The 13339-nt window shown below is 47.3% G+C and overlaps 1 gene segment (V, D, J or C); it reads right to left on the bottom strand.

Moving 5' to 3' along the window:
• Positions 1 to 2555: 2555 nt before the first annotated feature.
• On the bottom strand, positions 2556 to 3333 carry LOC110258835. The segment is given in 2 exon segments: positions 2556 to 3082; positions 3173 to 3333. Coding segments are annotated over 2 exon segments (558 nt in total).
• Positions 3334 to 13339: the final 10006 nt, after the last annotated feature.

Consider the following 13339-nt stretch of genomic DNA (forward strand, 5'->3'; position numbering starts at 1 on the left):
CAGACCCTGGCGGGAATCCCGCCCTTCACCTGCCTCTGCACCTGCTCCTGGGCTGAAACACACATTGTGGGTCCTGAGCGCCCCCTGCAGCCCAGACCCTGTGTCCCTGCAGGGAGGTTTTTGCCTGGGCTCAAACTCCCTGCCCCTCAGTGTCACTGGAAAAGCCACACGAGGCTGAGTCCTTGACTCCCAGAAGTTCAGTTGCAGATCCAGCATGTTCTTGGAGTCGTCTCTGCAGAAGGTGAACCGGCCCTTCACAGAGTCTGCATCGTGTGTGTGATCATGATTACAGGTCCGTGAGACCTACTGCAGTCCCTTCCCTGGAGCCTGGAGGACCCCGCTCAGGTAGGAGCTACCGAAGCTGCATCCACAAGCTGCACAGGAGAGTCCCAGAGGCCCCCCAGGCCTCCCCCAGACTCCACCAGCTGCACCTCACGCTGGGTCCCTGTAAACACAAAGGCAGCCTGGTCAGGAACCTCTCGCACACCCACCGATGGCCGCTCACATTTCAGCATCTCCTGATCTCCAGAAATTTCCGTGTGGTCCATCCGCCAAACCGCCCAGCTGAGCCCAGACTCCATGGTGGGGGGTCTGTGTTCAGGCCTGATCACACAGTGGGAGCAGCTGGGCCTGCTGGGGCAGGGGCTCCTCTGCCAGGGCTGTGGGATCAGGGCAGGCTTGTTTTCCTCAGCAGAGGTGTGCCCCCTTTCTGTTGACCTCTTAGTATGTAAGATCTACTAAGAACGAAAGTATGTATGATGTACTCCGGGTTCAGAAAGACCAGTGAATGCCAGTTGCTGCAGCACTGATGCACCTGGAGGGTCTCCTGCTAAGGGACGTGAGTCACAGAGAGAACGACACACACCATATACCTCTCATTTGTGGAGTCTGATACATTCACAGATGAGACCATGTAGGGAGGAGAAACAGGCTCACGCACGCGGAGAGCAGCCCTGTGGTTGGCAAGGCGGGAGGGAGGGCGTGGGACGGACTGGAAGTTTGGGGTTAGTGGGTGTAAACAGTGACCTTGAGATGAATGAGCCGTGAGGTCCTGATGTGCTGCACAGGGAAGCACATGCAGCCAGTGTGTGAAAACACGATTGAAGAGCATATGAGAATCCGAAAAAGGTATGTATACACATAATGACAGTTTGGTGCAGAGCAGCATTGAGAGAACATGGACAATCAACGATACCATAAAACTAAAGAAAAGAAGACATGCATCCTTTGAGTGCCCAGTCAGGGAAGACCCTGAGCAGAGCGTGGGTGGGGGCAGTACGGAGGAAGGAATCGGTGTTGCTTACAGAGGCCTCTAGGCCCGAATTCCCGAATCTGCTGACCCTCCAGATGGAGCAGGTGCACCTTCCCAGGGGAGGTCTGATTCTTCCTTCAGGGACACAGAGGAGGTCAGATGGTTCCTCTCTGCTTTGGTTTTCTCTCATTCACTTTAACTCAGAATAATCAAACTGCAATGGAACACATATATGGGAGGCTCATGTGTTATGTTGTTTTTCTATCTGCACACACACATGTGGGGTAGGTCTAGGTGTACCTGCCTTTGAAGGAGGTAGAGCTACGCTCTAAAGCCTGCACGTGGAATGCAGAAGAGGCGTGAGCCTACATCAGGGAACAGAGAACTCTTGCTGTTAGGCTTGTCTTTTTTGTTTATTTTACTCTAAAGCAGAGTTGATTTACAGTGTTGTGCCTTTTTTATTTGTGTAAAGTGATCCTTGCACTTTTATGTACATTCTTTTTTCTCATATTATCTTCCTCATATTTTTTCCCAAGAGATTGGATGTAGTTCCCAAGTCTATACTTTGTAACAGGGCCTGTGCTTCCAAAACAGGACCTGCTCCCCACCCCTCACAGGAATTCCTGGAGAGAGTTGGCAATGGCTAGTGAGGTTGCAGTGACGGCTTCCTGGAATGAGAGAGCAGGGGTGTATCTCTTGCTGCCTAGTGCTCACCTCGGACTGTGTGGTGAAGGCGGGATCCTGCCCATTGGTTTACAGCACTTGCAGAAAATCCACATGTTATCATCTGCCTGAGTGTAAACGTTCCCGACCAATTATCTACCTGTTGATTGAGATAATTTTCATGGTTCCTATTTGTCACCATGTCACCCACAGAGCAGAACAGGATGCAGGCTTCACCTCTGTCGAAGGAGAGTGTATTGGACCTGGAAGCAAGAGCCGAGAAAGGACACTCCACCCACGTCCTCTCTACCTGGCATCATTCCTGGGGGCCTGGGAGGGTCCTGGTGTGATACCCTGCTTTTAGGCTCTGCATGCATCAGAATTACAGGAAAGCAAGGAGCCATGACCCCGGCAGTGTCTGCCAACCTAACAACAAGCAAGGACTGAGATTCTAAAGGAGGAAGCAAGTCTATGATTCCCTCTGCTTAAAGCCAGTGTGGTATGTCTGAACCTGCTCGATTTTTTCAATATTTGGACGAGAACAATCAGGAATTGAAATCGTAAATTACTCTCTGTCTACTGTGCATGAGACTAAACTTTTTCTTCCTGTCTCAGAGGGCCTTTGTGTTGCAGAGCCTGTAGTGTAAGCACAGAATCATGTGTCCAAAGAGGATCCCCAGGGAGATGCTACATGAAAAGGCAGCCCCAGACCCTGGCAGGAAACCAGCCTTCCAACTCCCTCTGCACCTGCTCCTGGGCATGAAACATACACATAGTGATTGTGGGTCCTGAGCGCCCCCTGCAGCCCTGTGTCCCTGCAGGGAGGTTTTTGTCTGGGCTGAGACTGTTTTCCCCTCACTGTGCCTGTTGCACAGTAATAGCGGGCCGTGTCTTCGGTTCTCAGGCTGTTCATTTGCAGATAGGCCGTGTTCTGGGAGTTGTCTTTGGAGATGGTGAATCGGCCCTTCACAGAGTCTGCGTAGTAGGAGCTACCACCACTATAAATAGCTGCCAGCCACTCCAGCCCCTTCCCTGGAGCCTGGCGGACCCAGCTCACTGCATAACTACTGAAGTCGAATACAGAGCCGATACAGGAGAGTCTCAGAGACCCCCCAGGCTGCACCAGGCCTCCTCCAGACTCCACCAGCTTCACCTCACCCTGGACACCTGCAAACACAAAGACATCCTGGTCAGAAAACTGTCACACGCACACTGAGGTGCCCTCCAATCCTCTTTTTTCTTCCCCCCAGGATTTACCTTGTAAGAGAGCAAACAAGACCACCCAGTTCAGCCGAAACTCCATGGCGGGTGGTCTGTGTTCTTTCCGGATCACAGAACGGGATCCTGGGGCTGGGCTCCTTGCCAGAGCTGCAGGGTCCTGGCAGGGCTGGTTTTATCTGCTGAGGGAGGAACCCATTTGCATGGCCTCCTAGTATATAAGCGGTTATGGCATCGCATGGCCTCAAAGTGGCAGGTGCCCAAGGCAGGCATGAGGGTCCTGATGCTGGTCGGTTGGATGGCCTCTACGAAGATGTCTCTTCATTGCATCAGTTTCGTCACGGTAGACACCTGTCACTCGTGGGCCATTCTGATTTCTACCGTGGCACACAAACCGCTGACGGAGAAGTCATTGTTTTCCCCACATTCAGGAAAGAACCTCACCCAGGGGCATAGGGTACTGTGGGGTCTCCAAGGACACACACGTGCTGGGAGTCCCTCCTTGTGTTTGCACTTGTGCTCCTCCTGCTGGACCCACCTGTCCCCTGAAGCAACTGCAGGACAGAGTGGACACACCTGCAGGGGGGCAGATCCCCTTCCATCTAAAGCACACGATGGTATTGTTCCCCCGTCCTATTTACCTTGGGATGTATCGTTAGGGTTCATGGGAGTTTCTCATATATCTCTAGTGTTTATTTTGGATTTATGGGTTTCCTTTATACACATGCTCTGGCATGGGTCCTCTGGAGTATTCGGCAGTTCTGTGCTTCATTTTTAAGTAACCTCCCTACTGTTCTCCATAGTGGTTGCATGTACCCAAATGCCTATACTGAAACAAGGAAATCATTCTTTGATAAAATGGGTAAAACTTGTGTGCATGGAAGGATACATACATGGTAGTAAAAATCCAATCAGGAAATCAAAAGGAAAATCAAAGCACCTCAAGGAAAATGGAAGTGAAAACACAGACTTTCCAAATCTATGGGATGCCCCCAAAGGTGTTATTACAGGGAAGTTGATGGCTATGCAACCTAAGCTATCACCTAAAGGAATTAGTGAAAAAGAAAACAAACAAACAAACCCTGGAACGTCAGCAGAAGGATGGTCATCATATGGAGCTGAGAAGAAATCAATAAAGTAACACTTCAGAGAAAAAATAGAGAAAAACGGATGCTCATATATATATAACTGGGTCACCTTGCTCTACAGCAGAAATTGACAAAATATTGTAAATCCACTATAATAAATTATTTTAAAAACAGAAAAAAACACAATCAGAGCAGGAGATGGTACTTTGAAAGGGTAAATCAATTTGCAAACATCTGGAGAGACTCACCATGAAGACGTGAGAGAGAAACCAAATAAAGAAAACAAGAAATGAGAAAGGAAATATCTTAATGGATGCTGCAGAGGCACAAAAAATCCCAAGAGAACACCATGAGCAATGACAGGCCCATAAATTTTACATCCGAGACGAAATGGACAAGTTTCTAGGAACTTACAGCCCAGCCAAACTGACTTAAGGAGAAATACATACTTTGACCAGAACTATCACCCGAAATGGAAGTGCATATGTAATGAAATCACTCCCGACAAATATTCTCAACAAAGTTTAGCCAAACAAACCCAACAATACATAAGACAAAAGCAGACTCCATGGCCAAATGGGCCTCATATCAAGTTTGCGAGGATCTTCAACATACGCAAATCAACCTATGTTCTACCCACATTAAGAGAAGTGCCAAACCACATGATCACCTCAATAGATGCAGAAAGGGCATTAGACAAAGTCCAACATCCATTCATGATGAAAGCTCTCACCAAAGTGGGTATAGAGGGAATATTCCTTCGCATAATCGAAACCCTTTATGACAACCCACAGCCAGTACAACCCTCAATGGAGCAAAGCTGAAAGCCTTCCTGCTAAAATCTGGAACAAGACAGGGATGTTCTTGTCACTCAACACAGCCCTGGCGGTCCTGCCACAGCAATCAAACAAGCAAACGAAATAAAAGGCGTCCGCATAGGAGGAGGAGGAGAGATGAAACCGCCACTGCATGCAGATGACATGCATATGTGTATATGGATGGAAAACCCTAAGGCCTCAGCCAAAAAATTACTAGAACTGATCACCAAATTCAGCAAAGTAGCAGGATGCAAGATTCACATTCAGAAATCAGTCACATTTCTGTCTACGCACAATGAAACTTTAGAGAAGGAATGTGAAGGCACAATACCTTTTACAATTGCACCCCCAAAATGCAAACACCTGGGAATACACCTGACCAAGGAGGCAGAGGACCTGTATGCCGAGAGCTATAAAACTTTCATCAAGAAAGGAAAGAAGACGGAAAGAAAGGGAAAGATAGTCCATGCTCCTGGGTTGGAAAAATTAATGCTGTGAAAATGGCCATACCTCCCAAAGCGATCTGCAGGTTCAACACAATCCCTATCTAATTACCCATGACATTTTTCACAGAAGTGCAACAAACTATCCAAACATTTCTATGGAGCCAACAAAGACCCAGAATTGCCAACGCAATCCTGAGGAACACAAACCAAGCAGGAGGCATCACTCTCCCAGACCTCAGGCAATATCACAAAGCCTCAGTCCTCAGGACCATGTGGTACTGGTACCAAAACCGACAGACAGACCACGGGATCAGAAGAGAGAACCCAGAAACAAACCCCAGCACCTATGGTCACTTAATCTTTGCCAAAGGAGGCAAGGACAGAAAAATGGGAAAAGACTGTCTTTTCAGCAAGAAGTGCTGGGAAACCTGGGCAGCTGCATGGAAAGCAGAACACCCCCGCACACCATGCACAGATATAAACTCAACGTGGCTGAGAGACTTCAGTGTGAGACAAGACACCATCAAGACCTGGAAGGGAACATAGGCAGAACATTCTCTGACATCAACCTTACCAATGTTTTCTCAGGTCAGTCTCCCAAAGCAACAGAAATAAGAGCAAAAATAAAGCGATGGGACCTCGTCAAACTGACAAGCTTTTGCTCAGCAAAGAAATGGAAAAAGAAAAACCAAGAGACAGCTTACAGAATGGGAGAAAGTAGTTTCAAATGATGCAACTGACAAGGGCTTAGTCTCTAAAATATACACACAGCTTATGCAGCTCAACAGCCAAAAAGCCAGCAACCCAATGGAAAAATGGGCAAAAGATCTGAATAGACATTTCTCCAAGGAAGATACACAGATGGCCAACAAGCTCATGAAACAATGCTGACCATCCCTGATTATTAGCGAAATGCAAATCAGAATTACCCTGAGATACCACCTCACACCAGCCAGAAAGGCCATCGTTAACACGTCCACACATAACAAGTGCTGGAGGGGGTGTGGAGAAAAGGGAACCCTCGTGCACTGTTGGTGGGAACGTAAGCTGGTACCACCACTATGGAGAACAGTGTGGAGATACCTTAGAAAACTATACATAGAACTTCCATATGACCCCGCAATCCCACTCTTGGGCATATATCCGGACAAAACTTTCCTTGAAAAAGACACACACACCCACATGTTCATTGCAGCACTATTCACAACGGCCAAGACGTGGAAGCAACCCAAATGTCCATCAACAGACAATTGGATCAGGAAGATGTGGTATATACCCACAATGGAATACGACTCAGCCATAAAAAAGAACAGAACCATGCCATTTGCAGCCGCATGGATGGAATTGGAGACCCTCATCCTGAGTGAAGTAAGTGAGACAGAGAAAGACCAGTACCATATGATGTCGCTTATATCTGGAATCTAGCAGACAGAATGAACGATCCGCTCCACAGAAAAGAAAATCATGGACTTGGAGAAGAGACTTGCGTTTGCCAAGAGGGAGTGGGAGGGTTTGAGAGCTTGGGGTTAATAGATGCAGACTATTGCCTTTGGAATGGAGTAGCAATGAGATCCTGCTGTGTCACATTGGACACTGTGTCTAGTCACAAGATGGAGCAAGAGAATGTGAGAAAAAAAGAATGTATCCATGTATGCGTAGCTGGGTCACCATGCTGTATGACAGAGGAAAAAATAATGCATTGGGAAATAAAAACTAAATGGAACTAAACTAAAGTAATTATTTCTACTAAAAAAAGGAATTGGTTTGCTGACAGAGGCCTCTAGGCCGGAATTCCCGAATCTGTTGACCCTCCAGATGCAGCAGGTGCACCTGCCCAGGGGAGGTTTGATTCTTCCTTCAGGGACACAGAGGGGTCAGAAGGACGCTCTGCGTTGGATGCTCTTTAAGTTACTTTAACTCAGAGGAATCAACGCGCCATGGAGACACATATATGGGAGGCTCACGTGTTATGTTGTTTTTCTCTCTGCACACAGACATGTGGCGTAGGTCTAGGTGTACCTGCCCTTGAAGGAGGTAGCTCTATGCTCTGCAGCCTGCACGTGGAATGCAGCAGAGCTGTGGAGGCTACGTCAGGGAACAGAGATCTCTTGCTGTTTGGCTTGTCTTTATGGTTTGTTTTACATTAAAGCATAGGTGATTTACAGTGTTGTGCCAACTTCTTCTGTGTAGAGCAATCCAGATATACTTATATGTACATTCTTTTGCCATATTCTCTTCTTCATAATTTATCCCAAGAGATTGGATGTAGTTCCCAAGTCTATACTTTGCTAACAGGGCCTGTGGTTTCTTTCCCTTCCTTTTTTTCCCCTTTTTTTGTCTCTTTGCCATTTCGTGGGCCATTCTTGTGGCATATGGGGGTTCCCAGGCTAGGGGTCTAATCAGAGCTGTAGCCGCCGGCCTCCACCAGAGCCAGAGCAACGCAGGATGGGAGCCACGTCTGTGACCTATACCACAGCGCACAGCAACTCCGGACCCTTAACACAATGAGGAAGGCCAGGGATCGAACCCGCAACCTCATGGTTGCTAGTCAGATTTGTTAATGACTGTGCCACGACGGGAACTCCCAGGCCTGAGCTTTCAAAACTGGACCTGCTCCCCACCCCTCACAGGAATTCCTGGAGAGAGTTGGCAATGGCTAGTGAGGTTGCAGTGATTGCTTCCTGGAATGAGAGAGCTGGGGTGTTTCTCTTGCTGCCTAGTGCTCACCTCGGACTGTGTGGTGAAGACGGGATCCTGCCCATTGGTTTACAGCACTTGCAGAAAATCCACATGTTATCATCTGCCTGAGTGTAAACGTTCCCGACCAATTATCTACCTGTTGATTGAGATAATTTTCATGGTTCCTATTTGTCACCATGTCACCTACAGAGCAGAACAGGATGCCGGCTTCACCTCCGTCGAAGGAGAGTGTATTGGACCTGGAAGCAAGAGCCCAGAAAGGACACTCCACCCACGTTCCCTCTACCTGCCATCATTCCTGGGGGCCCGTGAGGGTCCTGGTGTGATACCCTGCTTTTAGGCTCTGCATGCATCAGAATTACAGGAAAGCAAGGAGCCACGACCCTGGCAGTGTCTGCCAACCTAACAGCAAGCAAGGACTGAGATTCCAAAGGAGGATGCAGGTCTATGATTCCCTCTGCTTAAAGCCCGTGTGGTATGTCTGAACCTGCTCGATTTTTTTCAATATTTGGACGAGAACAATCAGGAATTGAAATTATAACTTACTCCATGTCTATTGTGCATGACACGATATTTTTTCTTCCTGTCTCAGAGGGCCTTTGTGTTGCAGAGCCTGTAGTGTAAGCACAGAATCATGTGTCCAAAGAGGATCCCCAGGGAGATGCTACATGGAGAGGCAGCCCCAGACCCTGGCAGGAAACCAGCCTTTCACAACCCTCTGCACCTGCTCCTGGGCAGGAAACACACACATAGTGATTGTGGGTCCTGAGCGCCCCCTGCAGCCCAGACCTTGTGTCCCTGCAGGGAGGTTTGTGTCTGGGCTCAGACTGCTTTCCCTTCACTGTGCCTCTTGCACAGTAATAGCGGGCCGTGTCTTCGGTTCTCAGGCTGTTCATTTGCAGATACACCATGTTCTGGGAGTCGTCGCTGGAGATGGTGAATCGGCCCTTCACAGAGTCTGCGTAGTAGGTGCTACCAATATAACTACCACTACCAATAGATGCCAGCGACTCCAGCCCCTTCCCTGGAGCCTGGCGGACCCAGCCTACGCCATAACTACTGAAGTCGAATCCAGAGCCGACACAGGAGAGTCTCAGAGACCCCCCAGTCTGCACCAGGCCTCCTCCAGACTCCACCAGCTTCTCCTCACCCTGTACACCTGCAAACACAAAGACATCCTGGTCAGAAAACTGTCACACGCACACTGAGGTGCCCTCCAATCCTCTTTTTTCCTCCCCCAGGATTTACCTTGTAAGAGAGCAAACAAGACCACCCAGTTCAGCCGAAACTCCATGGCGGGTGGTCTGTGTTCTTTCCGGATCACAGAACGGGATCCTGGGGCTGGGCTCCTTGCCAGAGCTGCAGGGTCATGGCAGGGCTGGTTTTATCTGCTGAGGGAGGAACCCATTTGCATGGCCTCCTAGTATATAAGTGGTTATGGCATCGAATGACCCTGAAAGGGCCCTTCCCAGAGAAGGTGTGCGTGTCTTGCCGTTGGTTGTGCTGAGAGCCTTTAGGGAAATATGTTTTCGTTATGTCACTTTCTTCACAGGAAGCACATATGCACATGTGCTATGCTGATTGCACACTTGCACAGGCCCCTCTGGTGTAGAAGTCGTTGTGTTCCTCTTACTCGAGGGGTTAACTTCAACTGGGCACGTAGAGGGTGTGCGGAGGGCCCGGGGACACACACGTGCTGGGAGTCCCTCCTCGGGTCGGCACTCGAGGTCTTCCTGCTGAACACTCCGCTGCCCTGGGCAGTTCCAGGACAGAGTGGACATGCCTGGAGGGCCGGGCAGACCCCTCCCTGAGGAGAACATGATGACATTGTTCTGTGGTAGCGTTTTCCTGGGAATTTATCATCAGGATTCGTGGGAAAATCACAACGGTCTCTAAAGTGGGTTGTGTTGTGGAGTTTTTGCTTTGAGGGCCACACGCGTGGCCTATGGAGGTTCCCAGGCTAGGGCGTCAAGTCAGAGCTACAACTGCCGGCCTTTGCCACAGTCACAGCAAAGCAGGATCCGGCCGATTCTGCGACGTACACCACAGCTCACGGCAATGCCATATCCTTAACCCACTGAGCGAGGCCAGGGATCGAACCTGCAACCTCATGGCTCCTAGTCGGATTCCTTTCCACTGAGACACGGTGGGCACTCCTCAAGCATGTTTGTTTTTGTAGTTGTAGTTAAAATACATTTAAGAAGAGTTTCTGCACAGATGCAGATGCCATATTGAAGAAGCAACTCTCACTTCTCTCAACCCCTGACATAGTAGAAGCTTCATCCAGATCCGTCTGAAGACAATATCATTGTAACGGGAGAGCCTGAGAGCGAGAGGACTGCTTTTGCGGTTGTATGCAGTTGGCGCTCATGCCGAATTGTTCCCCTTCTTCTCTCCTACATCTTTATTTCCATAAATTATTTTCTCCTTTGTCTCCTGCTAAAGGAGGAAAAGAAAGAAGGAAATTATCCTTCTACAAAGTATATGCCCAAATCATCATTACTGCTCACTTCACTCACATAGGTAAAGCATTAAGCTGGCATAGCTATTCGTTCATATTTCCATTTGCATTGCTGTCATTGTCAGAAAATGTGTGCGAAGGAGCAAGGAAATGGCTGGATTTTCCTTTATCGGTGAACTGCTCTGTTCTGTATGTTGATGATGGTAGATTCATAGTCATATGACTGATAGGATTAAAGGTTTCTAGATGCTAGGACCATATGAACCGAAAATAACTCCAGGGGCATCAGCCAGTGGCTTCTCTTCTTCATGGTAACTGGTTCAGAACCAGAAAATCTACTCTCTCTCTCTCTCTCTCTCTCTCTCTCTCTATATATATATATATATATATACACGTGCTTTTTGCCAACTGCGAACCTAGACAGATTCAGTCTTCTTAGCAAAATACACCTCGTCAATATCATTTCAAAGCAGCCTGTCCATTAAGTGAAATAACTACTGCATAGAATAAGTCAGATCTTTGCTAGACGGAATTTCCTGGATATCTCAATCAAAATAGCCTCTCATTTTCTCTTTCATGGCATAAGTGTTTACTGAGAGTTACATTGCCCCCAACCCACACGCAGTCGTAGACAAGGTGGATAAATCCCTGCACACACTTTGCCATTTTTTTCTTCTAGAATCTGGACAGAGACTGTGGGGTATCACCTGGTAGGGTTTGCAACTAAAGGTTTTACGGAGACTGTCTTTGACAAAATGCGTATTCTTAGATTAAGAAGGGTAATACACAAGATTTAAAACCTCTATAAATACGATGTTCTGTTAGTCTCATCTCACTTTTGCTGCAACACTGTTACCCTGTGGTACCCAAAGCATAGTTACCCAACCAGCAGCATCAGCATCACATTGGAACTAGGTAGAAATGCAAATTCTTAAGCCTCACCCCAATCCTCCTATGTTAGAAATTCTGACGTCAATGCAGGCTAACGTTTGAGGAAAAAATAATGCATATTCAAACCACCCGTAGGGCTTACTGAATGAGAGGCCACTGGAGCACATGTTAGAGTTTCTTTTTTTAAATATTTTTACTTTTTGTTTTCGATTATTTTTATTACTCAAATGAATTTATCACATCTGTAGTTATAGGATGATCATAACAATCCAATTTCACAGGATTTCCATCGCATGAAAATGTGCTTGGGTTATGGGAAGTGTGTCTCTTTATTGTGGTTTCTTTGTATAGCTATTCTCGAATGGGATATCTGTGTTATGCAGTAGTTCTGTATTTCATTTTTATTTAAAATTATTTCATTGAGATACAGTTGATTTTCCCTGTTGTGTGAACTTCTGCTGTACAGCAAAGTGATTCCGTCATACTTATATAAACATTCTTTTTAAACATATTTTATCCTATTATGGTTTATCATTAGACATGTTAAGCAATGTCTGATTTTCCCGTCACATTTGATTTCCTGTACTCTGTCAGTTTTTATTGAACCACAAGGTGACCCTGACATGCACATATATAACCCTGTGTCTCACATGATCCTCTATCTTTCTGTCTCAAGTGACTCGATACAGTTCCCCGAGCTGAACAGCCGGATCCCACTGCTTTCCCACTCCCAATGCTGGAGTGTGCATCGATTAACCACAAACTCCCAATCCATCCTGTCCCCTCCCCCCCCCCTCGGCAAACACACGTCTGCTCTTCAAATCTATGGATTTATGTTCTGTGGCAAGTTCTTACCAAGTCAATAATTGCATTAAGGAAGTCATTCGTAGGAAAAAATTGGGAAAAAACCTGCACACCTGGAGACTGAAAACCATGCTAGTGAAATCCGACGGGTCAGTGATGAAATCAAAAAGGAAATTATAGACATTTCCATCGTAGGCAGCAGAAATCAGTCCAACTCGTATCCATGAGTGTGCGTGCTCGAGACCACTTCTTGCCCATTGGGTTAAGGATCTGGCATTGCTGTGAGCTGTGGCGTAGGCTGCAGTCTTGGCTCCCATCCCAAGTGGCTGTGGCTGTGGCTGTGGCTGTGGCGGTGGCCAGCAACTGTAGCTCCTATTCGACCCCTAGCCTGGAAAATTCCATATGCCCCAAGTGCTGCCCTAAAAATGCAGTAAAAAATAAAAAGAATTAAAAACTACCTCGAGAAAGAAGACAATGCAAACACAACCATTCAAAATCTATGGGATGATGCCCAAGCAGGTCTCCGAGGGACGTTTATAGCAATGGAGGCCTCATAGCAGCAACATAACCTACCACCTAAATGAACTGGAACAAAGAAAAACCAAAAAACCTCTAACGTCAGCAGAAGGAAGGAAACCATAAGGATTAGAGAGGAAAAGAGTAAAACAGAGATTCGAAAGGCTATAGAGAAAAGCAAATACACACACAGACACACACACACACACACACACACACACACATGTATCCGTGTCACTTTGACATACAGCAGAAATTGTTTGAACATTGCAAATCAAATATATTTAAAATATATGTTAAACAATAAGAAAATATCAATCAAAACAAGAGCTGGAGTTCCCATCGTGGCGCAGTGGTTAACGAATCCGACTAGGAACCATGAGGTTGCGGGTTCGGTCCCTGCCCTTGCTCAGTGGGTTAACAATCCGGCGTTGCCGTGAGCTGTGGTGTAGGTTGCAGACGCGGCTCGGATCCCACGTTGC

Source organism: Sus scrofa, unplaced genomic scaffold (genome assembly GCF_000003025.6).
Source record: "Sus scrofa isolate TJ Tabasco breed Duroc unplaced genomic scaffold, Sscrofa11.1 Contig47, whole genome shotgun sequence".
NCBI classification, from domain to species: domain Eukaryota; kingdom Metazoa; phylum Chordata; class Mammalia; order Artiodactyla; family Suidae; genus Sus; species Sus scrofa.